Below are 27,480 nucleotides of genomic sequence, written 5' to 3' on the forward strand. Positions count from 1 at the left end.
ATCGGCTTACAGCGCCTCTTGAATCGCCTAAACGAGTACATGGAAATAAATGAGCTTGCGATAAACACAGAAAAAACAAAGATCATGAATATTGGACAAACGCTTAACAGGAAAGACAAAACATGTAAATGGCAAATTTCAAACGACTCAGCACTGTAAAATCTATAACATACTTGGGTGTGATGTTTAATGACTCGATCTGCGAAGGGGCATGGACTAAAGATCTGATCAACAGAACAACTAAACTTGGTCTACAAGGAGCGAAGATCAATCATGATTATGGAAAATTCACTATCGCTCCAATAATGTAAATCTCTCGTGACTCAGGAAAATGTACCTTGGTCAAAAGATACCTGCATATAAAATTTTCAAGATCGAAAACTACGAGATGCAATCCAAACTAACTCAAGTCTGGAAGCAAAAGCTAGATGCCATTATGGAAGCCACTAACATAAGCAGATCTGAGTTAATCGATCGCCCCCAACATGCAAAAAAAACGCACAAAACTCAAAACTGCTCTTCCACTGGGACTAGGAGAAATCAAACTTCACAATCAACCAAAATACTTAATAGACTGCCCGTCACGTCACCACAGAAATAGGTTCCTAAGATTCAGACTAAATGGCCTAAACAACCGGGACAAGGATAAGACGGAACAAAGACATCATGGATAACAAATGCAGATTCTGTGGGACAGGATAAACTGAATCCTTAAAGCATTTGATAACAGTCTGTACAGATACTAACAGCCAGCGGACTCTGCACTTGAGCAGTTTCAAACCTCAAAATAACGATATGGACGAATGGTGGGCATATGTAAGTACTGGAAGAAACATTAAGTCATCATGTAGGCTAATTGACTATTTAAACATGATTCTTTGTGACAAATAGTCCTTGCCCGATGAAAGATATCTCAGTAGAAACAATAGATTAACTAACAAGGAAACTCAAGCAGCATGAAACAGTTATAAAGCAACAAATGCAGACATGGACCTAGGTGCTGAGAATGATTTAATCAAAAATCATGTAAATGACGATGATGTACAAATTTAACAAAAGTTTGGTATTGATTTATTGAACTGAAGTTTTTACAATAAAAAAAATAAAATCTACCCCCAAAAAGCTGGAACCTAGGGAACAGAGACTAAGCAGGAGAAATCGAGGGCAAAACAAAACCCACATCATCCTGTTCAGAAGGGGAAGAATCCCTGGAGGATTGAGGGAAGAAAATCTCCTCTTTCAGGGATGGATGATCCCTCCCAAGGACAAATGGGTCCCAAAAGACCCTAATTTAGACTGGTAAGTGTGGACACTGACCCAGAGCAAAACATTCTTAAAACCCAACAATGTCACCCAGATCACCCTGAAAGCACGGAGGTATCCTCCTCCCAAACAGGTCTGGGTAACTATCTCTAGGAAAAAGGGTACTTCCCCACCCCATTTGGTGCTGGGTGCAAAATCTTCTTTACAGTTTCCCGGACTCCCACATAGAAAACTGTTCAAGACCACACAGTGTCGGAGTTCAATATAAAAAAAATTAATTGGCAAGCTGGCACAAAATGCAAATTATCTTTGTCCCCTTGAGGAGAGAGAAGGAAGATTTTACACACCCGTCAAGGTACAGGGTCAGTGAGCATTATCAGCGCTGGTGGATACTGGATCCCAAGCCGTGCTCCTGTCCAAAAAGGCCTTTGACCAACTACATTCAGGAAGGGGGAGAGTCACCAACAAATTCCCCTCCCACCTCTTCCTGGACAACTCCAAAACCTTGATGGGAATGATATTTCCATCAAAGGGACTGCGGATCTGGAGATCAAAATTGGACGACATAGTGTGAAACACTGGTGATAGTCGTCACTCCAGAGGGCACACCTTGTCTACTGGGGAACAACCTCCTTTGGAGGTTATCACCCCTGATTGACTGCATGAACAAGGTCCTCTGGACTCAGACTAACCGGCCAATCAAATAAAAATCAAGTACAAATTATGTGAGTTTAAATGGAACATGCCACATGATTGAACAATGGTCCGACAAAATACGATTTCACTTTAGGAACAATCAGGTCCCAGACATCACTTTCATCTCTGTAGGAAAGGAAACTGGTGATGGGAAACCCTCTTCATTTTGGAAAATTAACCTGCCTCCCAGTTTTAAGTGGCATTCCACACTGTAAGGAAATACTCTGAAATTTTATACCAATCCACAATCAGAAGAAAACCCAAAACCCATGATAAAAGATGATGAAAAACCAGCTCAAAGTTTGACTGACATCCAGATAAAGGGTGAACAGCTGTTTTTCCCCATTCAAGTAAAAGAGGGGGAGGAGCCTGTTCTCGCCAGAGTATGCTTGAATAACAAAAGAAGCTTCATCAGCGAAGCATAATACAGAAAACTCCCAAAAGATATGACCATTCCCACGTTTAAGTTGATGAATAAGTGGGAAATGGGCCAGGAAACTCCAAATTCCAAACACCTCCTGCCTAGCAGGTGCATGCTAAAGATGTCCATCAGTGACAAAAGCATAGAACATAATTGTTGGGTTATGAGGGATGCCCCCTCCACCTTTTACTTAGCCAGTGACAATCTCAATCGATTCGCAATTAATTTGGACCTAATTAATTACAAAGCCTGTTCCTGACTGGGCAGCAACCCCATGGGCTTTGACAACACTGAGAAAGCATTTTGGTGAGCTCAATTGCTGCCGTATGTGGTTGAAGTTCAAATGGGAGAACAGGTTACCATCCCAGGGCAGGTGTGACAATTTACAATCACCCTACAAATTTAGCGAGGACAGAACCTCAAAAACAAGGACGCTTATATACATTTGAATGATCAACTCCAAAAGCAAGGTTTGTATTTACATCTGACACTCCTAGTTGACCTAGAACATGACACCATTTAAATATTGGTGGATAACCGCGACCCCAGAAGCATCACTTTGGGTACAGACACCCTTATTGGAATGACTGTTGATACCCAACATTATTCTATTGATTTAGGTAATGAGATCATTGGAACAATTTCAAATGACTGCTACAATTTTAATGACAATATCTCTCTGGAAAAGATTTTCACCAGGCCAGGGGGAATTTATTGGTATACTATTCCTGCCATTACGGTGTGGAAGAGGTGAACTTTGACATCAGGAAGGATGAGGTGGTATTTTAAGTCAACTGTGACTACCTCCCATCCATGAAACCTCATGTCCAGGCCAACACCATAGAAAGATATCTCTCCACCCAACTGGAGGATACCGTCGAAATTGTCAAACCCAAGGTCTTTCCAGGTTTTACGCAGATGGTCGAGGAATGCATCAATCTTACTGATGCCTGTGAGACCGAGGAGCAAAAGCAGAAGCTGAAACAGGTGTTTTGGGATTTTCAGGATATCTTTGCAGTGGATTCTTATGACTGTGGACACATAGAGCTACATTCAACCGCCATACCTACGGACCCGGAGATGGGTCCAGAACTTGTGCAGCAGTACCGGTTGCCTCTCTCGTTTATGGAGTCACTCACAGAGATTATTCAAAACTTAGAATCCCTCTGGACAATTTGCCCAGTCCTGGGGATACTCCAACCCAATGGCCAAAGGAGACTTTGTGCAGACCTTAGGGGGTTAAATAAACTGATCCACATGTCGAGATGCCCCCTTCCCTATATCCATCAGGGACTGGCCCAGATCCAAGGGTGAAAGGTGTATACCGCCATTGACCTGACCAACGGTTACTAACAGTACCCGTGAGTAGAGAAGACCAGTACAGGCTTGCCTTTACCTTTGGAGGGCAGCAATACACGTGGACCCAAACCCCCTTTGGATGCATAAACTCTGGCAACAAATGTAATATCTTCCTACATAAGGCCATGCCCGAATTGGGCAAAAGGGGAAACCTAGTCTATGTTGATGATGTGTTAATCAAGAGCTCAACTGTGGAGGAACACATAGCTGAAATACGCTATGTTCTGACCCAGTTGCAGAAAGCGGGGGCAACACTGTCCGTTCAGAAGGCACAGTGGTATAAGACCCGTGTGAACTTCTTAGGGCATGAAATCACCCCTGAGAGTCTCAGTCCCCAGGCAAAAAAGGTGGAAGCATTATTGAAATTAAAATACTCTACTAGTTTGCGAGAACTAAGAAACCTTCTTGGACTCACTAATTATAGCAAGAATTTGGTTGGGGTGTGCTTACACCTTCTAATGCGCCAGTTTATATCAACATGCTTTTTGTGACTTAATAATTCCTCACAATAAAGATTCCAGTTTGGTTTTGTGTGACAGTTATTTATTTGTGCTTTACAGTTCTTTATTTGTGCTTTGTAACCCTTAGTGGATGACATGTTTTTCGGCAACCGAGCTTTGCCTTTTTCAAATCCAGGCCTTCAGGTAATGATATCCAGGCTGCGTAGATGATTATGTCATGCCGTTCATAATTTTATGGGCTGAATCTCACCTCAAAATTATCAAGTATCCTGCCTCACGTGTCCTGTTGATTCACATCTGCCTCTGGTGTCCTCTAAAACTAGAGGCACGACATAATCATCTACGCAGCCTGGATATCATTACCTGAAGCAAGACAATAATCTTGTACGCAAGCAAGACTTTGTCCTCTGTGAAGGAAAAATTCAATAATTGTGAAAAGGCACTCTTGGCAACGGTGTGGGCATTGAAAAATTAAGCCCATTCATCCAGGGGGAGCACATCATCTTGGAGACTCCTCAACAACCCTTGAAATATCTCCAAAGTGACCGAATCCGAACAGGGAACGTGTGTAATTCCAGAATTACTTCCTGGATTCTTTCCATGCAAGGTTTTCTTGTGGAGGTCAGATATGGCCGAAACAGGAAGAGTCCTCTAGTGCTCATGAAAACTGTCTCCAGCATGAAAGTCTAAGGACCAAGGACAATATGCAGGCGTACCTTACTTCCCCACACAAAGTCTATGAGGAAGACATGTTTTGGGGGATCCCTACAATTTATGTGGATGGGTGCTTCTACCATGTTGGCAATCACATGGAAAAAGAACTAGTGGCTGGCATTGGGACAGCCTGGGTGAATGATGCCACGGAACCCTGCATTGCGTACAAAATAGGTCCCCAAAGTAGTCAGGTGGCAGAGTTGATGGCGGTACATCAAGCCATCCTCACTGCCTTGCAACACCAGCTCAAAGAACTGGTCATAATCACTGCTTCAGATTATGTCAGGAATGGTTTCGTGGAGCACCCGATTAATTGGAAAAATCGAAGCATGCTGTGTGCGAATACCAAACCGCTCAAGCATGGGAAATTAATCCAAGCATTGATGATCTGGTCACATGACCATCTATTGGAAAAAGATCAGAGGTCACTCCAAAATGAGGGTCTAGACAAAACTGAAAATGACTTGGCTGACCAGTTGGCCAAAACCAGAGCCATTCATAGGGATCTCCTAGAAACCGAATCCCTGTTAGGGGAAATCCAGGTCACTGCTGTCACCAGATCCCTAACACATGCCCAAAATGAACTGTCAACTGCCCAGTGGAGTAAGGAAACCTCAGATGCAGATTTGATTACTGCACAAAAAGAGGACCCAATTATTGGGACATTTTATCAACATATTGAAGACGCCGTGAATTTTCCCCTGACAGAATCTGATTATATCAGGAAAGAGGATCTCCGGGTGTTGATAAAGTTTTCCAAAATGTTCCGAATGCAAGACGGTTTGTTGGCACAGAGATCCATATATGGACGTGACCAGTGTGTGGTACCTACCTCCTTCCGAAGCCTGATGTTAAGTCACGCCCATGACATGGCCAGTGTTCTTAGGGGGTTTCATACAACCTTAGAAATTTAGCGAGAGGTCTCATACTGGCCACACATGGGTCAGGACCTCGACCTATACTTAAAGGGGTGTCTTGTGTGTGCTCAGTTTCAGCCAAGTTCTGTCGGGGTGATTGCCCGGGGGCCTGTGGAGCCGTACGCGGACCTCTGGGGCTGGGGAGGCCCCAACTCCTCCCACGTCCCAAACAGAGTATGAGGTACACACAAGAGCAAGGTAGTTACTGCTGTTTATTATAGTAACGGCAGGGATTATTCTCAGCCCGTATGCATCCGGGGAGACTCTCTCAGCATTCGTGGGGCTTGCAGGACCTCTTTACCAGAGTATGACATTCTACTTGCTTCACCTGGGAAAACTTGTCCCAAAACCTTACGCCACTTTGGGTTGGCTCCCCGAGTGGTAGGGTCAGTATAGTTACCTATAGGAGAAGGGATTATTGGACAAGGACAGATCAGGTGGTACACTTGGATTGTCCCTAACAGTTGCTACATCAAATTGGTTATAAGGGGACACTTGGTGATTGGCTAGCTAGAACGGCGTCAGTGATGAGCCCCTCGTATTCCGATTGGTTCACTCGCGAGCCCCCAAACCTGGGACCATCGCTGTTCCCAGCTCTCGGTGTACCTGGTGCTGGCAACAATGTGCAACTATGTGTTAGTGGTGGACAATGGACAGGTCTGGCTAGTGGCTGCTGTGCATGTCTTTCCCATTGCTGTAGGTATCCAACTTGTCACTTTGTTGTTGCAAATCGTGTCTCAGACGTGGGATCCCGGCAACTTTCTGTCTCGCAAGCTTGGCATCTTGTCAGCTTGGCTTGGTCACATGTGGAGAAACCGTGGCTGGAGCAGAATTATGAGCATTTGATTTGTATTTCGGCTCTGAGGAGCGTTCGGCGTTGGCAGGTGTAACCTTGGCGCGGGGAGCGCGGCATGTGAATGGCAACATTGCGGCCTTGGCTGTGGGCTCTTGTTGGGGCTCGTTCTGCGTGATCAGCGCTTTGCATTTTCTTTTGAGAGGATTTTCGTCTGACCGGCTCCTGCCTAGAGACTCTTGCTTTGCGGCCTACCTTGGCCTAGTTTCTGGGTGACGGTACATAATCCATAATATGGGGGTCATGAGGGGAGACAGAGCGTCACAAGCAGCAGTAGATATATAGGGTGATGTCTTCGCAGGGATATGTAGCGAGAAAGCATCTGCAAGCATATATACATGAGCTCTTCAGGCGTCTTGCGTTTCTGCGGTGCTGCAGGAGGCCTATGTGAAAAATAACAACGAGGCGTGTCTGTGGGTGTATCGGTCCTCTGTGTCGTAGCACTGAGTATGTTCTTCGTGTGGGTTGGTGTGTGAGTGACCAGTGTGCATGGTGGCTATATAAGAACATGGTGTGTTCTTGTCTGTTGGCTATACCCGTCATGGCATTTCTAACGATGATGGCGTTTGTGGCTATGGTCTAATCGAGTTGGTCCATGAGGCTGACGTCAACAGTTCCCAGACGTGGTAGTGGGCAGGCTCCCTGGGCGTGTGGGCTGCGGACACAGGGGACCTGACCGTCTGGTGATGAAGTGAAGGGGTCGAGCGCCTCTCGCGGGGGGTGCTTGGGTCTTGATGTCCTGGGCCATGGTTTGGATTAGAATGGGGGAAGGGTGTTTTCCCATTTCCCTCACACATAGAACTCCCCTACAGAAAAAGGGGAATGACACTGCCTTGGTCGGATTTGTGGATCGGGCCAGTGATTCACTCCTCTAGAGGAAACAAGTACATTTTGACCGTGACATGATTGTTTATCAAGTGGGTGGAATGTCTTCTGGCCTCAAAGTGTAAGGCAGAGACAGCCGCTGCACTAATGATCAATCACATTATCTCTCATTTCGGCCTTCCCCAAAAGATTGAGTCAGACCGAGGAAGTCACTTTACCAGTGAGGTGATGACAAAGATGTGGGAGCTACTAGGGGTAAAGAGAAAACTCCACATTGCCAACCCTGCCACCTCTAGCGGGGAGTTGAGAGGTACAATAGAACGATTGTGGGCATTTTGAAGAAGTTCATGGTGGATTCTGGAGCTAGTTGAGACATCCGAATACCACTTGTCCTGATGGCCATTAGGTCTACACCGTCTTCTTTCTCCTTTTGAGCTCATGACAGGATGAAAAATGCACCTCAGCATCTGCTCTACAGAAGTCAAGAGCAGACCCTGATCAACGTGTCCATGACCCATGAGTACATTGAAATTTTACGAAAACACCTTCAGCGCGCTTTTTCTTACGCTCAGCAAAATTTAGAAAACTCGGCAGAGGGGAGGAAATACAATTATGGCTTAAAGACCACCAAGAAAGACTGCGAAGTTGGAGACAGGGTCTACCTGTACAATTTCCAAAGGAACCAGACCACAAGAGTAGAAGTTCCTCCCCTCTTGGAGTAGTGCTTTTGAAATTGGAGATACAATCTCACATGTCGCCTATAAGATCTGCATCCATAAAGGAGAACAGATGTAAGAGCAATGGGTCCATATCAATCAGTTAAAAATATATCATCCAAGACAGACTTTGTGACTAATTAAAGAATACAGTGAGGGTAGAGCCCAAGAACCATCTGAAGAATAAAAGTAAAGAATTGAAACCCGGATGGAGAAAATCAGACATTTTCAGTGAGTAAAACAACTTATAAGGAATGTACCAAAACTAATTATCATGTTCTAAATTGTATATGCCAAGTGAAATGTAATGTGCAACTTGTAGTTTTGTTGTCAATTTTTACGTCAATATTTCTGAGGAAATGAGTACTGCATAAAATACTCAACCTCTCTTTTTTTCTCGACAGATTAAATAACTCCTTTCCTCTCTAGGTCGGAGGTGGAGCTACCAGAAAGGGAGAGGTCCAGGATCAAAACCCAAAATCTGAAAAGAGTGGAGTGCAGATCAGCATGCCACTCCCTCAGGATGGGGAAAAGAGCGGATTTGCACTGACAAGGACATTCAGGGAATGAACCAAAGCGCAAAGGAAACAGAAACCCATCTCTCTCCTTACTCTTTTGTCTGAATCAGTGGAATCAAAGATCCAGGAAGGGGGATATGTGGGGTGATATATAGCCCATTAATGTCAGAAATAAAGAGGTCAGGCCCATATTTAAGAGTGAAGCTGACTGGAGCTATCCATTGGAGAATGCAGGCCAGTCCAAAACATTTTTCTGACTTAAGCACAAGTGACAAACAGAAATGGGCCTCTTTCAACTTTACCAGAATGAACAGGCGCTCGAGCAAAGGAAAATGTGCATGGAAACTTTTAAAAGTGCTAGATGTGCCCAAAGCATGGTAAAAGACATATGATAGCTCAAAATGCTGTTTTCCTAAATGCATTGAAAGCTACACTTTCTACTTAAAGAGACAGATGGCCGTGTGTACATTATCTTCAATGCAATACAATACGGTGATCCATAAATCTAAAGTGAAGCCAAGCACTTTGCATTTGTCATGAATAAAAACACTTACTTTTTGACATTAAAATGACATCATTGAAAAGGAGAGGCCTACATGTGGTAGAAGTGAAGACTGGTGCTCTCTGTTAACTGGCCTATTTGGTGAAATTCTGAAAGTACCTCAGGGTTAATATTGTGGAAGCAAAAACTATATGTTCTGAACAACAGGTTTAAATGTCATATACCATACAAATGGTTAAACACAATGCTGTACAAAATGTCATAAGGAAAAACCTTTAGTTGATCTAAAGCTGTACTTTGAGAAGCATGTTTGCAGAGGGGCATTTCCACTGAAATGAAACTGTTACCCATGACCTGTTGGTTAGGGCTCTCACGGAGAAAGATGTCTGGTTGTTGATTAGTTGCTGATAACAGCTCCTGCAGAAGTGACCTAGGGTCAGGCCTTCTCATAAAATGTGCATTAAGTCAGAAGCAGAGTCCTTTTGAATCTCTTGAGGATAGCTAAAATCAACATGGGCTGAAAACCACATGCCCTGTAAGTGTATTTGGGAATCGAAACCTAAGAAAAAAGTGGGGGCTAGGAAAGTGAGTAAGGCTTGTGAGGCAGGGGTTTAATTAATAGAAGAATGCATTTTGTTGCATAAAGAGGGCAGCATATATGCCACAAAGCCTGTTCCAGTCTTTTAGCAAAGGTGACAGAAATATCCTTTAAACCATGCTAAAATGATTTGTGTGTGATAACCATAACAGAAGTTATTAAGAAAAATTTGATTTGGGCCTTCCCATGATTCAGAGAGATTTGAAATGTGTTGTGAGACTGAAGGACAAAATGAACGTTTGTATGATAAAGTGTCATATTTTTCATTAGTATGTTCTATGAGGAAATCAAGAAAAATGTTAACTACGCTCAGCAAAGGCATGCCAAGGTATAATTAGTATGTCTGACTCACCGTAAAATATATAACTCATACATATGCATCATCATGGGGTTATTTGAAAGACCCAGGGAGTTATTACAGTATTTCAGAACAAAAGATGCAGGAATCCTTGTCAATTTGAAATGGTGCATCTATTACCCTCCCTCAGCCTACATCATGCATATCTCTGAACTCCTGGTCCTATCAGCAGGCATGGGGTGTGGTGGGGGAGGTAAAGGGAACAAGGTAGCCAATCCTGGCCGCGGGAATCACGACAAGGTTGCTGTGTTACTACCTATAGAAAAAGACCAGTTTGCATCAGAACTGGGCTTTTTGCGTATTATTCCGGGAGAGAGCTGCTTCTGGACTCTTGCGAGGAACAACTAGCAGAGAGGCCTCAATCCTTGCCTTGGAGCCAGTGGCTGGGACATCAGAGAAGCTAGCTGGGACCTAAACTAGGGCAGCAGAAGAAGTCTGGGTGTAGGAGAAATCCCTGACTGAAAGCCCTTGACCAGACCTGTGCTGTCCTCAGAGGAGCAATGCTGTTTTCCCTGACCAAAACCTCCCATGTAAGTAGATATGCCAACGCCATCATTTGTGTGGGAAGCCACCTGCCTTTATCTCTTTCCATTAGTGGGTGGAGGGGGGTGAAACTGGGTAGCCCTTCGTAAAATGTATTAAATCTTAATCAAATTTATTTCCCCATTATAAAACCACCCATCTGTTGAAATTGCATTGTGTTGGGAGCAGCCATCCCTAAACGTTTCCATTAAAGTGTGGGGAGGAGGCAAACTGTGTAGATCCTTAGCACATTTATTTAAAGTAAATCAATTAATTCCCACATAGAAAATCACAGGATGAGGGTTGTTAGAATTCGAAACTAACAATAGCTCATGCCCAGTGTTAGAACTGGTATAGCCCATAAATACCTGGTTGGTTGGAAATCCTTGACTTCCATACAAAAAGGGGGGCAGAGGGGAGTCCATAATCCCAAAAAGAAGTAATCCATAAAACAACACCTTTCAAGTCAGTGTGGAGGGTGTGAAACGAAATTCCCCATTCATTTTAAACCAGAATTGCGAAGTATTGTATCTCATCTGCATGTGTGGTGCAAAACAAAATTGTTCTTTTGTTTTCATTTTTCTCTGACCTCAAACTATCAAGTCCTGCCTTTTATATTTAAGTGTGATGAAAAACGATTCCCATTGAATTCCTTTGCCAAACAGTGCCTTTTAAATCAGCAGCAAAACAAATTTTCCATTGTGCCCTCACTCCCTGCATCTTATTTATTTATTTATTTATTTATTTATTTATTAAATTTATATAGCGCGCAGGCAGCCCAGGGGCATTGTGGCACTGTTACTTGCAGGAAGACTTAGTTACAATGTGAGCAGGTTGTGCCTTGGGTTACAGTAAGGCAGTGACCTGTGATCAGATATATCACATAATACATCATACAATACAATTATCTTGCCTTTCAATTAAAGGGGTCATATTAAATTGAGGCCTGGAGGGTGGGTGTTTCTGGGAGAAAAGTGTTGTTTCAAAGTGTTATTCCTGTGGACCCTGTATTAGATTGTGAATGTTTTCTGTCGGTTAAATTGAAATTAAATCTGTCTAAACTATTATCACATTTCAAAATGTCACCTGTGTTGTTTTATATAACCGAGGTATTGTGTCATCTTGGATGTTGCCAGAGCATTGGTGGCTGATGTTAGTCTGCTTGTCAAATCTTGATTTCATAAATAAATAAATAAATATTCTTGCTACATATCGGCCTGGTTCCTAGTCCATTGGTGGCACAGGGTATTTGCTTGGGTTGGGTGTGAGATGGGTTGGTGGCCTCACCAAATGGAACCTAAACTAAACAGTGCTTTAAACTCCCTAAATTGAGTTTGACCACATAATAAACCTCTACACATCAATGGTGGTATCACTCTAACAGTATAGCTGCAGTGTACATTCTCTCGTTGGCCCCACCAGCACAGGCAGTGGTCACTACAGGCCCTCGATCAGCTCCATTGGAACATGTGATGTGCCAATGTGAGGGGCTGTGAGTGTGTCTACCCACTCCATCCAGAGGGAGAGAGCTTCAACATTGGAATTTGAGGTCTGAGTGAAGTTAGCTCAACTCCTAGACGAGCGGTTTCTCAGCAGTGTATTTTAGTAGCTGATGTGGCGGGCCAAGTCCTAAAAGTGGAGGGACTCTGACGTGCGCAATCGGAATTGAGGTCACAGGAAATGAACATATCCTAAAGTGAAATATGCAAAATTCATTCAATTTGCGTTTCGAAATTGAAGAAAGTGCACAGCACAAATACGCAATTGTCAAATGTTAAATGTTAAAGGTATTTGTACTGCGCACCGTCACCAATGGAATTGGTCCCCAGGCGCTCAGGCAGATCTGCAAACGAGAAGGCAGGGTGGGTTAGTAAGGCGAAGAGGGTGTAAATAGTGAGAGAGGTGGTGTCCTGTTGGCAGCTTCAGTTCGGTTTACATCATGTGCTCAGCTTTGGTGGGAATATCGGATCAATGTCAGTCCTTGTGTGCTGTTGTTGCAGCTTATGTGTTGTTTGTTTGTTGTTGCGGTGTGGTGAAGTGCGTGCGGCTTGCTGTGCGAGAGGTGGTTGTGTAAGTTTTGTGTGAATTAAGTAAGCAGAAATGTTTAGCTTTTTGGTTAGTAGGTTATATGTCTCGCAGCAAGCCTTCGTAGTAGGGCTGAATGCCTAGATTTGAGAATCCTGTATGGTGGGGGGGGACCCAGGTCTCACAATACACTACATTCCACCATACAGTATGCCAAGAGAAGAGATGTTCCTTTAACAGTGCTGGCTAAGTATAAAAGGTCCGAACCTTTTACGTCTAAGAATCGCCAGCAAAACATGTCAAGAGATTTGTGTGATTGTGTGACTGTCTGACTACTCAGACTTACGACCTGGGTTCAGTTGAATGCCACTGTGGTACCTTTACTTAAAGTGGCGGCAGCAAAATATGTATTTTATTTCTCCAAACACACAGTCGGTACAGCGTTTTCCCTGTGAACAAAGTGCGAGGACACGTCCGTCTGCCTCTTCCCATAACTTGTGTCATGCATGTCATGGGAGAGACACTGCTGCATGGACTCTGTTACCACCCCTCCACGACTGCTTATGAACTACTGCACCAAGGGCATTGCCACTACTATTAGAATGTAATGTTAACACTACTCTTATGGTCAGCAAAATGCCCTGATTATTTGTTTGTTCATTATGAAGCCAATTGGCAGTTCAAGAGACAAGAATACAATCCTCCTCTCTTTCCGTACATTCTCCCAGTTATAAAAACAAATAGGGGATTGAGGGAAAATATGCAGGATTGCACAGTATTAAGTAAAATGTTCAAAATCTGGTGGTTGCACAGAGAAGGATATTATTCCTGCTCCAACCTTTTAAAACGTGACAGTGAATATTTGCTGTCTGACAATTAAAGAAAATGTGGCGACCACAAAAACGTACAGGCAGAGGTGGAAGTGTAATATACATCATTGGTACGCCGTACCACTTGTTCATTTACTTTTTAAATAGCATACCATTAGTTCAAAGGCGTACGGAACAAGTCCTGGACGCTTTCTCTTTCTCTAAGCCAACTATAGAATCGGGCTGGAAATTCAAGCGCTGACAATTTCCAAGTCACTGTCAGGCATAGACGCACACAACGTCCGTCTCTGGCTCTGCAGCCTGAGCACCTTAACGACCTGCAAACACATTTCTTTTATCATTAGGATGCATAATGGACCATTTCCAAATTAAAGACCTCGCAAAAAAACAGCTTGCAAATCTGATTAAGTGAGTAACACAAAGCACTCTTTTAAAGATGTGTTTATATCCATGATGACTACCAGCTTGACATGACAAATAAAAGTTAGCTTTTATGTCTCGAGTCAAAGGTTTCCAACAAAGCAACGACCTTTCGGTTTGTGACAAAGAATCTTCATATCTGAGTTTATTATACAACTTAATTACGTGTTTTAAAACACTGTGGGGTTAAATCGATATTTTAAGGTTTGCATTATCTTGTACTCTGGGACTTGTAGTTCGCCATTCAGGTTGTGCATATTAAAGCTACCTTGATCATCTTTTTGCTTAACATGGTGCTATACAGATTTTTCATGTCACGAGGCGTTTCTGTGCAATTTGTGTATTTTGTAACTAAACTCTGTAAAACAGTGTTATCGTAGGCCTTGCCATCAAAATGTAAATATTTGCACCAAGAAAAGCTTGGATGGCATGTAGTAAACTTTGCACAGTGGGTTAAAATCCCTACTAATTAGAGTGCTTAGAAGTGATTTAGTCCACACTTTTGGAAAAAAGAACACCCTTGCAATGAGACAGATTTAATGAGTAGAAACAAAATTGTGTACCCTTGCGTACCTTTGCTAGCGTCCCCCGAAGCCGTCACCTAGACTGCATTATGGGTGCTCTGATACTCCCTCAATATCACTTTAAATGAAAGGCAATATATAGGGCCTCATAACACGGCAGGCGGAGAACAATGGTGCTATTAGCGCCATGGTTCATGCCAGTAAAATACTGGCACCGCCTTGGTGGAAAGGGGAATTACCGCCCCATTCCAAGGTTGGCGGGGCAGTAATTCCCCCTTCCACCATTGCCCTTCCCCATTCCCATTTTTGCCCCATAGGGCATAAGGTAGTAAGGCGGTAAGGATTTACCCTTAATGCCTACTTTGTAATGAGGCCCATAGTCTCAGCAACCAGTCAGTGCGCTATACTAGAATCTTTGATACACTAACTGTGGCAGAGCCAACATTCATTTTCTCCCATGTTGCTGCCAGTCACAGAAGTTGCTTGGGCCATGCAGAGTATTGTCCCACGTGAGAATGAGAGCATACCCTCTGGCATTTCCTAGGAGCTTCAGGACCTGCAAGCGGTGAGGAAGGGGACTAATGGAGAAACAGGGTAGCAGGTCACGATTTCTTGTCACAATTTTTATGTGTGCTGATCTGAAGATGGGGCTCTGCGAAGTGTATGTTTTGGATATTTTGTGAGCTGTCTGGAGAAGTAGTTCATGTGCCCTCCGTGGTGCTAAGGTACTTGTCTGTGGATTTGTCAGAATGGTGATTAAGGAGTGTGGGTTGTGTTGTTGTTGATGCATCTGTTGTTGAGTTAGTTCAGTGTTTAGGAAAATATAGTGCAGACACGTGCCTTTGCATGGTGTTCTTTCGATTGTGTAGCCTGTGTTTTATTTGATTGACAGGATGTGTGTGCCGAAATGTATTGTCAATTAAAGTAGGCGGTAGAAATATTTTGAATTGGCTACTGTTACCATATCTTTCTCCTGCCAAGGCTAACTTGATTGCATGGGCACACCATGAAAGACTGGAGGCTCTCGAAGTGCTCTTTAAACACCAACAGCACATAGAAAATTGAAGACTTTTGCATCCGTTAATTTTTGCCAGTGACTCACGGGGGAGCAAAGGACCAGATGAGGGGTGGACCAGAGGAGCAACTCTTAAGGGAGCCCAGGACTAGACTCTCCAGAACAACCAAGGAACAGTGGGGTAATGACCAGAGGGGCAACTGACCACAGAGCTTTGGTCTTACCACAGTTGAACTAGTCAATTTCTTCGTTTTGGCTATTAGGTGGTGCTTGTAAGCCGAAGGTACTGCACTGGAGCAAAGATAGGGGGGAGATTATGTGTAAGGAGAGACAATGCTTGAGTGTGTTTATTTATTTACCAATTAATTGCCTGCTCGTAACCGTGTTGATCCCTAGGACCATTCCAGGATCTACCGTCTAACATCAGCAACATCAGCAACATCAAACCTTGGCCTGCCAGTGTTATTGAGAAGTAGTCTGCAGAGAGAATGTCGTAATTGCAGCCTCAAATGTGCTACAGCTGTGATAAAAATGTCATAAGCACTTGTGCCTTCAACCACTTAATTTATATATGTTCCTTACACTGATTTCCTGTCTAAACAAACATTGACAAAGTGAACAGTTTTGGCCTAGGTTTAGGTATTAGACAGAGCAGGAGGTGCAGGTGTGTTATACACAACTGTTGTCTTTGCCAATGCTTGGATTCTATCGAAGTGACTTCAGCCAGATGAGTGCTGTGAATACTGGTAACTACGAAGTGTATTTAAGGTACGGGTACGATCTTGCTCAAAATATTGAATTTATTTTGCTAAATTACTTCTATTTACAAATAAAAGTAATTATTAGGAGGAAAGGATTCAGTAATTTAAAATGGACTTTAAAGTGTCTGTCACCTGTCCTATATGGTTTAAATGCCTGTACTATTAATTTAGGAAAATTGCATTTTTACCTACTGACACTGTTTAGAGCCCTATAAAGTTCACATTTTATTTCCAATCCAAATATGTCTAAACTATGCTTGCAAATTTATCAGAAATGATGATTCACAGCTAACACTAGTAAACATTTTATAAAGGAATATCTGTCAAATAGTATCAAGCCTTTATACCGATTTATACTGTCTTTTCCACCATGTCAGGGACGAATCTAGTGCCATTAGTTTATTATTCCAGGCAATGTCTAGTCTGGCCACAATGCAAAAAGAGCCACTGAACATTGCAGACCAAAGGTCAAGCCCCAGCCTGCCCCACCCTGGCCCTGGCCCAACACTCCCCCCACCTGTCTCACCATCCCACTCCCTCCCTTTTAGATGCAGCCAGAGTACCACTAGTTCCCTTTTTCCACTTCCACCACTGCATACAGGTCACTGAGATACTACCTAAGACACCACACACTCATGGTGGGATTTGGAACTCAGAATGTTATGCTGCGCCCTCCGGGGACGTGTATTTTGAATGTCATATGGAAAGTATGCCCCATTGCAGTGTGGGGACCTCAGGCCACTGAGGCAGGAAGCCATGATTTAAGGCCCTGCAGTAGAAGGCAGCATACCCTCCCTTATAGGGCACATTTCCTAGAACAGGGCTCTGCCACCTGCTGCTCACCAGATGATTTGCACCACGACTTCAATGAACCCTCTCTATGCTGGCTAGGGCTGATGGAAGTTGTATTTGTAAGTATTTGGAGAGTTAACGGTCGTTGAACACTATGCTCGAGCTTTTTCTATTTAGGATCTGCAAACTTGGGCTCCTCATGCGTTTTGAACTACACCTCCCATCAGCCCCAGCCAGAATAGTCAATGGTGAATGACAAAAGGGAGTCATAAGTCAAAACATTTGGATAGTCATATGCGGGAGACCTGTGAAAAGATTGAAAGAGTCTAATGATTTAAGGAACTTCAAATCACCGGGAACGCAGTTGCCTCGAGTGCACTCAAGCTAGTTTGAGCAAGAGTATTTACAATAAAAATATTGAACACAACAAACACATAGAAGAGTGTGTTATCCCTCTATACTTACAACATTGAGGGGACGGATGGACATCACATAGTCACTCTTGTGGCTGTTGGACCAGGTATCCCATCGTGGATAATCTCCTTTCTCGAGAACAAACTGCTCCCCGCCAAACGCCTGGCGCTCAAAGCTCAGCCACCTGAAAGCAAATGTTGGCCATGAATCTGCAGAAGCGGTGTACGACAATGCTACGTCTAGCTAATGGTGCATGGCATGGGTGGACTTCTATATGCACCCGTCATATGCTTTCTGGGCCATGAAATCTAGACAACAAAGGGTGACTAATTCATGGAACCACAACTGAAGATCTTGGAGGTCTTCTCATACTCACTCTAACTGTGCCAGCGGAAATGTTTCATATCAAAACATTAAGATTTGCTTAAAGCCAGTTAGAGTTGCCTCGCTTATGGCTAATGGGGTTATATGTGCAGTGGCGCACAGTCGAGTATTCAGACAGAATGACCAACCATGTTCAGACATTAGTCAAGCAAGGGTATGCTCTTTCCATGCTAGTTTCGAGGTGCCAACCTTTCCACTTCCTTGTGCTCCTGCCCTTTTGCCTCTGTTGCACCTGCCACTGTTGTTCCAGCCCTATCTATTCACATGCTTGCACCCAGGGGTGTTGCTAGGTCTGGAAAAGACCCGGGGCTACGCTAATGTCGGGACTGTCAGGACTGGGGGCTAGCTAGCCTTTTGGTTGTAGCTCCTGAGAATCTATCTGGGGTTACAACCAAAAGACCAGGGGCTATAGCCCCCGTAGCCCCCCCTAGCAACGCCTCTGCTTGCACCTGAGCCACAGCCTCCACTCTTTGTCTACCTGGGAGTAGAGGACGCAGCCGGCCGGGATGAGCGGGCGGTGTTAGTATGGGCCTACACTGGTTAGAAAATAAATCAGTTTCTTTATGGTCAGCGCGGAAGGGCATGCAACCTGATCATACAACATGGTGTGCATAAGACCAAGACAACAGTTTGCCTTGTTTTGGCTATGGGGAAGCTTTTGGGAACCAATGGCGCGTCCTTGTGTTTTCATAGCGTGTAAACGTGTTGGCTGGAAGAGGAAAAACGTTTACTGGCTTTGCTATGCTATCACAACACACTCTGACTTGAACAATCGTTTTTTTTAATAAACACTCATTGTGGTAGATTCTTGTTATGTAGAACAAATCACGGGTATTAAAGTCAGGGCATGGGTGTATTACTGCCCTTAGGATCAGGTAATTGTAATTATAATATAATAATTAATATCCTTGAGTTAGTCGCTTCCTAACTCCCTTAATACTGAGCAGCGTATATGGCAAATGGCATAATGAAGGCTTCCTCTAATTACTAAAGGCCAGCGAGGGGGCATTTGCATATGGAAATCCTTTCTACTAAAAATGAACCCCACTTGCCTGCATCCCACACATTCGAACGTCTGCAAACCTTGATATGATAACAAGAACTACCCACATTTGTACCCATCCACCATATCATCCATTTACACATTGCAACATGATGACATCACAAAGTTTACCCCACCTCAAAAACCAACAGAACAAGACTCATTGGAAGACAAAGCAAACCAAAATCCCTACATGAGGGCTTCAAAGCATTTAACCATATGTCTCTATGACTGAGAATATGTCAATTGCAGAAAAGAGTCAAGGAAGAGAGGCTTTAAGTTCACTACCTGAGCTCCCACAAAACCATAGTCTACTGAATGCGGGGAGGTCCAAGGAAGTAAACTGGGGGACAGTGTTCAGCAGATGCTGGGGGCAACGGGATGCCACCCGCTCTGTGATGCAGACACTGGAGAGGGCTAGGCAGGGGACCCACTGGAACCTCTCTCCTGACCCCAGTCGGCTTCGTAGAGTCACTCCCAAAACGTTGGAGAAGGAGTGTTGAACAGAAAAGGCGGTGCCACAGGTGTGGACCTTGCATCTCCTTTTGATCTTTGACACTCTGTGACTCCTTTTAATAATCTCAAATTGAAACCAAGAATGCTTGTGGTAGCCCTGACTGTCACATTAGTAACTTTGGTAAAACTCAAGGATTAACCCTGCCATAGGTGCTACTTTTGGTAAGAATCAAACTAAAATATGCAATGTAGTCAAGAGAGGAGTAATGTAAGAGACAGGGGCAAAGAACATTTCTAGGCAACAAACTGTATTAAAGAGAAAACATAAAGCATTGGTGATTGAAAGTATGTATAAATCACACTATGCAAAGAACGGGTTAGGGAACAGGTATTTTAATACATCTTTATAATGAGGAACAACTGCATTTATGGGATGATGGAAACTAAAAGATTCAAGTAAGCATCTTTTTTGTGTGACTGGGTTTGAGGACCAGACCACGCCACAAGTGGGTTCGAGCAAATTTGGGTGTAGGTTTGGTCCACCAGGAAATGTCAACGGCATACTTTGAAGCTATTGAAGTGCTCAGATCATTCACACAGAAGGTGAGGGCAGGTTGTGCAATAAGCAGGATACCCTGCCTCTGATCTAGGTAAAGCACCATTGACGTGAAGACAATGATCAATGCAGTAAGGGCACTTACTGCCCTATTATTTCCTAGGTTTTTGTAGGTTTGCTCAGTACTTACGGTCCCAATTCAACCTGGATGGATCCCACTTTCTCAAGTCCTTTGTCACTCAGATTCTGGCATTCCCCAGTTAGCTCACACTTCTTTCCCTGGAAGTTCTCCAATTCATACAGCGTAATCTGAAAGGATAGCAGTAGAGTTATTCAAACTCAAGAGTCAATTTGGTAAAAAATGATTGCCGCTCGTCATGTATTTGTGGGTTTATGTCTACTTGATCGAAAATACTGACCTTTTCCTTTTCGTCCAAAATTAGTTTGGTCCCTTCTTTTCTTATAAAATGCAGGGGGGACCCCCCTGCACTCCGCCCACTTGCCCCCCACCTTTACCTATTCCCTCACCCCACCCCATATATATATTCTATTTAATTTGACCGAATTTCTCCTAAAAAACAATCAAAAGAATTAGGTCAATACATGTTCGATCAAGTATGCTAATACTGTATTTGTGTGCTTTAACTGTCACAGTGCTACATTCTTTCTCTTGGATCTTGTGAGGGAATGAAAGTTACTCCAGGTTGTACCTAAAGCTTTGATCATCTACGCCCTTGAAGCTGGGGTTGGCACTGTGGGCCTCATTTTAAATGAGGCAGTTTGTAAAAACATGCAGAAAAAGCATACTCCAAAGCATGCGTAAATGTTTTTTACGCATGCCTTTTACCGACCACTTCATTAGCACAGATTCCTATGGCAGATTACGGGCACAGATCCCCATTTGAGAATCCGCCACCCCCATCCGCTATGCCGTAGAAATCCGTCAGATGCGCATGTGGGTCAGAGATGCATTCCCATGAATTAAGCTGCCTTTTTGCACCTGTGGAATCCATGCAACGTCCTGTTTGCAGGCACCTCGGCCAATAACATAAAAAAGCTCCTCACGATCCAAAACAACGCCCTTCGGACCGCACTCAACATCCTTAAATCCGAACACATTTCTGCTGCCCGCAAAGCAGCCCACTGGCTCTCTATTACACACAAATGCCTCTCCAACACAGCCCCACAATAACAAATCACCAGGTCCAGCTCGAATAGACCAATCAGAACCCCATACACTCACAGGCTGGCCACACCCAAATTCAATTGTGCAAAAGTCGGAAGTTCTAGCTTCCCACCCCTCACTTAGAGCTGAACAATCCTACTGGACCTTCCGCAAGGCCCTAAAAACTCAATTGTTCCCCTAAACCCCTCACGCTGCCACTGAATTTCCTATGTGTGTACGAATACTGCACTGTACCAATGTTTTCTGTATAATGCCCACCTATGTTGAATTTAAATCTGGCCTCCCTGCAGGCCCCATATAACTGGTTAAGCGCCCTGATGCCCCCGGGCTTGTGCGCGCTCTATAAATGTAAAAACAAAAAAAAATACATGTAAGTGCTTCCCCTCCCCGCGGCGAGGTACATGTCTGTAAGTATTTACGGTTGCTTTTACTACTTTACAGTACAAATAACTGGCCCACGTTCATTTATATGCATTGTTTGCATTTCAGAGTGCAAACGGTAAAATCAACACACAGGTTAATGCATGCACCAGTGTGCACATTTATACAGACCCCCTCTGCTAATAATGGACACTTCAGAAACAAGGCCATATATCTATAGTCTTTTCACTTCATATCAACAAGTAAAGTGACTAATTACTTTGTCCGTGCTTTACTCTAATCACGCCCTCTTTTCCTTCGGAAACGGAAATTGCATACAGAGGACTGCCAACGCTTGCACCTGCAAGCCATTGGGCCCCCTGCTTGCAATTTTCATCACTCTCAAAGCGAAATATAAAAGAGAAGATTAAAGGAGAGTTCCGGGACTTTTTTTTATTGTCCCTGCGGTTCGGCCATGTGTTTTTAAGCATAACTCGGTAGATCGTAGAAAACTTTCCTATGGACCTTACCCGACTTTTCGTCCATTAACGCACTCGAAATCAGCCGCCATTTTCTGATAATCCTATCATTTCCCCCCATCGCCCTGGCTCACCTGCTTTTGCGGCACTAAATCAAATCCCCCGCCCCTGAGCCTGACATCAGCAGACGCGTACCGCCCATTTCCCAACGCCAAAGCACGTTTCGTGTCAACAATCGCTGCGCCTCAGCTAATGACGTGTCGCCATGGAAATGGCAGGACGCCTCTTTCCTCAATAAGTATAAACACACCGTTTCACAACACACAGCAGCAGATTTTCGATTCCATTACTCTCTCTGTGTTACTTTGAGTATTTTGTGACTCGTTTCTGTGCTCTGGTCAGCTACCTTCATTGATTGTAGCCCGTGTGAACAGATACCAATACCACCGCTATAAATTATTTTACTTTCTTTACCACACAATGGCTACAATAATGCCGTATATGTACGAGCCCGAGTACACCGAGGAAGAACTACTGGAAAGGCAAGCACGCGAAAACGATGGGGATTCGGACGGCAGTTGGGAGGACCAGTCAACGGATGAAGAGCCTGGACCATGTCGCATGGACGGCGTCTCCACCTGGTGCACGTGCAATCGGTGCGAGCTAATGCCAACTGAGGAGGAGAACTGCTGCTGCCGTGAAAATTCCGGGTGCTTGGCCTACATTTCGGAAGGCGAGCCAAGTCCGCAATGCATCACCGAGCTGCCAGAGTTCAGGGAAGCCTGCCTCTCACGGACCGTGTTGAGGATGATGATGGTGCTTATGCACGAACTTTGCGGCACTGTTCGTCCGCGTAATCCGAGTAACGAGTAAGTATACTCTGGTTGTGATGTCAGTGATGCCACTACTATTTCATGGTCGTCTCATCATTCGAATGCATGTAAATTGGTTCCATGTTGTGCATTTTCTAGATAGAATTTTTTTCAAAGCAGAATGACATTTTTTACATGAATCGACAGTGATAAGAAAGTTGTCATTTTAATACAGTTTGCATCTTTCATTTTCACAGGTGGTACAGGCTGGTGGCCTATCGTTGCTTCACTTGGTGGCTTCACGGGAGGCTCGGACACCGCGTTCGGAGAGTAATACCTGCCTGTGCGGTACTTGCCATTAGACAACATTTCCCCAGCGACAGTGGACAATACCGCGGATTTTCCCTGGATGTGCTGCAACCGCAACTTTACAATGTGTAAAGGCAGTTCGCACCGGGGTACTTGTGCTGGCAAGTGGAGCTGTCAGGGAGCGATAAAGGCCAAGAGGTGCCAAAGACCATGTACACTTCAAAGTGGTCTATAGAGCATGGGTTGTTGTTCCCATGTCTACCGCCAGACCCCGTGTCTCCTGCCAAGCATCCCCCCTCACGCTGGACGGCCCCCTGCAATCCACATAAGTGTGTCTCCATTCACGAGTCTTCCTGTGTCTTGTCTGTACGACCACCGCCCCAATCCACCCCCCGCCCTATCAAAGGCAGTTCGCACCGGGGTACTTGTGCTGGCAAGTGGAGCTGTCAGGGAGCGATAAAGGCCAAGAGGTGCCAAAGACCATGTACACTTCAAAGTGGTCTATAGAGCATGGGTTGTTGTTCCCATGTCTACCTCCAGACCCCGTGTCTCCTGCCAAGCATCCCCCTCACGCTGGACGCCCCCCTGCAATCCACATAAGTGTGTCTCCATTCACAAGTCTTCCTGTGTCTTGTCTGCACGACCACCGCCCCAATCCACCCCCCGCCCTATCAAAGGCAGTTCGCACCGGGGTACTTGTGCTGGCAAGTGGAGCTGTCAGGGAGCGATAAAGGCCAAGAGGTGCCAAAGACCATGTACACTTCAAAGTGGTCTATAGAGCATGGGTTGTTGTTCCCATGTCTACCGCCAGACCCCGTGTCTCCTGCCAAGCATCCCCCCTCACGCTGGACGGCCCCCTGCAAACCGCATAATGCCACGACATATACACGTCATTCATTCACAAACACACCCCTGTTTCGAATTCTTTATAACCCACTTCATATTTCTAATGAGAACTTCTTTGCACTTTGCTAGTCAACCCGTGAAGGTGCTGGTTATCTGCTCTTCGTCTCTGTGAACTTCCGTGACCACTTCGAGGAAACTCCTCAGTTTGCAACCTGTGAACTGCTCCCTGTTCTACGACAAGAAACTACTCTGATCCCTGCATCTAACTGTTTGCTCGTCAAGGTAAGGCCATGTACCATACTCATTTTGCGTCCAATTTCTTTTCTTTCAAGACAGTACATGCAAGGAACTAGTCACATGTTCTGAGTTTAGTCAAATTATTTTTCTATTTTTTTAAAGTTATTCAAATACTTATCCGCATGTGAATAACGTGTATAGTTCCAAGAACCAAAACATACCTTGCATTGAACCTTTTATGTGTCATTTAATTTTTTAACACATTGATATTCATAGAGAATTGTTGATCTTTACTTTTCAGAACTTTCCACAATGCCTGCCTGTTCCATTGGCGGTTGCCCTTCGAAGACCCATAATAAATCTGAAGGTACTATAATGCATGTTTTCCCTAAGACAATAGATCAGATAAGAGAATGGGTCCGATATTGCGGATATCCACCCTCTGAGCTTGAAAGTAGAGTCCTAGAAGTCTTTGCGGACAAGAGGGGTGATCGATACTGCATCTGCAGCAGGCACTTTACCTCTGACATGTACTCCACATCATTGCTAATAAAGAAGAACACACCGCGAGCGAGGCGAAAATTGCTCTCAACCGCTATTCCCACTCTATTCGTCCACATCCCTCCACTGGTGAGTCAAGTTTACGGATTTAGCTCTCGGCCTTGCGGTAGTGTGTAGCATTAGCTAACAATAATTTCCCCATTTATGTATCCACTCAATATGAAGGCGGAAGATTCTCCATCCGTGTCGTTATTGCAGTCATCAGCCACTTCAAGCGCCTATCGGGTAATCTTACTTGGCTATTCTGCCACTGACTTGTTTTAGGCATGTAAATCAATAGTTTTAATTTATTGTGTAATTATTTTACCTAATGGTACACCCTTGTACTCGTCCTCTAGTCTTTGTTTTCAGTTATAATTATTGTTATCCAAAATAATTCAAGTACTGTCTTTCAGGGAGATGCTGAGGAGTCCAACGTATTGACGACTACCGTTGATGTCACTCAGATGCTTGAGGTATGTTTCAGGACAGTTCCATCGATGGAGATCATCAGATCTTGCATTCTTGTAGCGTGATTGTTACACACAATGTTTCTTTCGTTTTTAGCCATTGATATGTCCTTCTGTCGTCGCCCTCCTATGTGTCTTCTTTTTTCAATATTGTGTTCATTACTAATGAAAGTCCTATGTTTCAGGGAGTCGATGGAGCATTAGTCCAAGAAGAAGGGGGAGCGTGCAGTTACGGGTCGGCGCAACAGCTTGCAGAAGTGTGCACCGCAGTTACATCGTCCCTTGATGTTCTTATGCATTTCGAGGTATGGATACTGACAGTTCAATCAAGCGAGATCATATGACGTGATTACATCCGCTATACTTCCTTCTTTATTAACGCAAGTACTATGTTTCAGGGAGATGACGGAGCTTCTTCTACAAGAACATCACCCCTAGTAGTTGATGCAGATCTCTGGGTGGTGACACTTCCAACGATCGAGCAAATCGAATCATATTTACATATCCATTATTTATTTTAGACAACTGATCATTTGTGCAGGTCTATTTAGATGAGCCGTTCACGCCTGCACAAAGTTTCTGTTCTTTTTATCAAAATAGAAAACCATACTAATGCAATTACTGTGTTTTAGGGAGTCACTGAAGCATCATCTTCAATAATATCATCAATGGAAGTCTATGAGGAGCCCGAGGTATGGATCTTGACAGTTCCATCTAACTAGATCAACAATGCGTGAATAATTGTCGTTTGAATGTTCTACACAAAGCGTTCATTCGTGTTTTGCTATTGAGATGTACGTGGGTATTGGTCCCCAAGTACATTTTGTGTTTTCGATATTATTATACATACTAATGAAAGTTCTATGTTTCAGGGAGTCGATGGAGCGTCAGTGCGTGATGGATGTGCTTATCAGGAAAACATAGTCGTTGCAGCGCAAGAGGAAGTGGAGACATGCACACACGAGTCGGAGCAACAGCGTCCTGATGTTGAAGTTCGAGGCAAGAAAGTTTCAAAGAAAAGAAAGCAAAAGAAGGTTAGTGTCCTGGTCACTATATTATGTTGTTTTTCACTGTTAATAGTTCAATACTGTAAGTTGTGTTTAAACTGAACATCCCTTTTCCAATCTGTCCTCTAGTTGCGAGTGGGTGTACGAACTAGATCTACACAGACAGTGAAGCGAACGAGAGATGTTGCTTGTCAAACCTTTTGGCAGGGACTTGAGACTGGAGATGCATCGTACCAATGGGAAGAATATGAAGTGATTGACAACGGAGCTATACCACCACCAGCCATTGATAGTGAATGTCCTCCTGGTAGTTCGGATGCAGTCGGAGATCAATTCACAGAATCCACACCCGCAAAAACTAAGACCGCGAGAAAGTTGAAGAAATTGTTTTATTCACCCATCGCCGGAGAAGGAACAGATGTTGCAATGGAAGAGAATGAAGTGGACGACAATGAAACACCATCAATATCACTGAACATAGCGGAAGACGATATCAGAGATTCTACCTTTCATGTGAGTGACATGTCCTCAACGTTACAGGCCGAACCAGCTGGGATGCAGAGTGACAGTATAAGGAAAGAGGCCAAATTCATTGTATTCGATAGTTGTTTGATTGATCTTATTATTCGGGTGAAATGTGGGCATTCGGTTGGTGGGGAAGTATGTGGGGAGCCATTGATTAATGTGACTCGTGCAATTCGAGGCACTAACCTTAAAATACATGCCACCTGTACAAAATATCATCCTTTCACATGGTCTGCACAACCTATGCTGGGACAACTGCCAGCAGGCAATCTACTTTGTGCAGCGGCTGCACTTTTTAGTGGTTCAAGTTTTAAAAAATTAGAGTCTTTCTTTCAGTTTGTGGGAATCCATTTCATTGCGAAAACTCAGTTCTACAAATACCAAACCGATTATCTATTTCCAGCCATTAGCGAAGCTTGGAGAATGGAAAAAATGTCTATTGATAGTACATTCGCGGGCAAACGGTTCAGGCTAGCCGGTGATGGACAGTGCGACAGCCCAGGATTTTCAGCCAAGTACTGCACCTACCACTTTCAGGACATGGAAAGTAAGAAAATTGTGAGTTCGGTGGTCGTGCAGGTGTCACAAAGTACATCCTCAGTGGCCATGGAGAAAGTTGGCTTTGTAGCATCATTGCAAGAACTACAATCGCGGGGAATGGTGATCGACCTGATAGCCACGGACAGACACGTTTCAATTGCCAAGACAATGAGAGAACAGTACAAAAATATAAATCACCAATTTGACGTTTGGCATCTTGCAAAATC

General features: G+C 44.0%; 1 protein-coding gene across 1 annotated transcript in view; it reads right to left on the bottom strand.

Annotated features, from left to right (window-relative positions):
- CRYBB3 (crystallin beta B3) overlaps window positions 1–27,480 on the bottom strand; it is a 149,429-nt gene that overhangs the window by 31,701 nt on the left and 90,248 nt on the right. Inside the window, exons 3-4 of the mRNA XM_069619383.1 lie at window positions 20,133–20,251; window positions 17,556–17,688 (exon numbers count right to left, since the gene is read on the bottom strand). Of these exons, the coding sequence (XP_069475484.1) occupies window positions 17,556–17,688; window positions 20,133–20,251 (252 nt within the window). The remainder of the gene's footprint in view (window positions 1–17,555; window positions 17,689–20,132; window positions 20,252–27,480) is intronic.

The sequence above is a fragment of the Ambystoma mexicanum genome, chromosome 10 (genome assembly GCF_040938575.1).
Source record: "Ambystoma mexicanum isolate Mex_15411 chromosome 10, UKY_AmexF1_1, whole genome shotgun sequence".
Classification (NCBI taxonomy): domain Eukaryota; kingdom Metazoa; phylum Chordata; class Amphibia; order Caudata; family Ambystomatidae; genus Ambystoma; species Ambystoma mexicanum.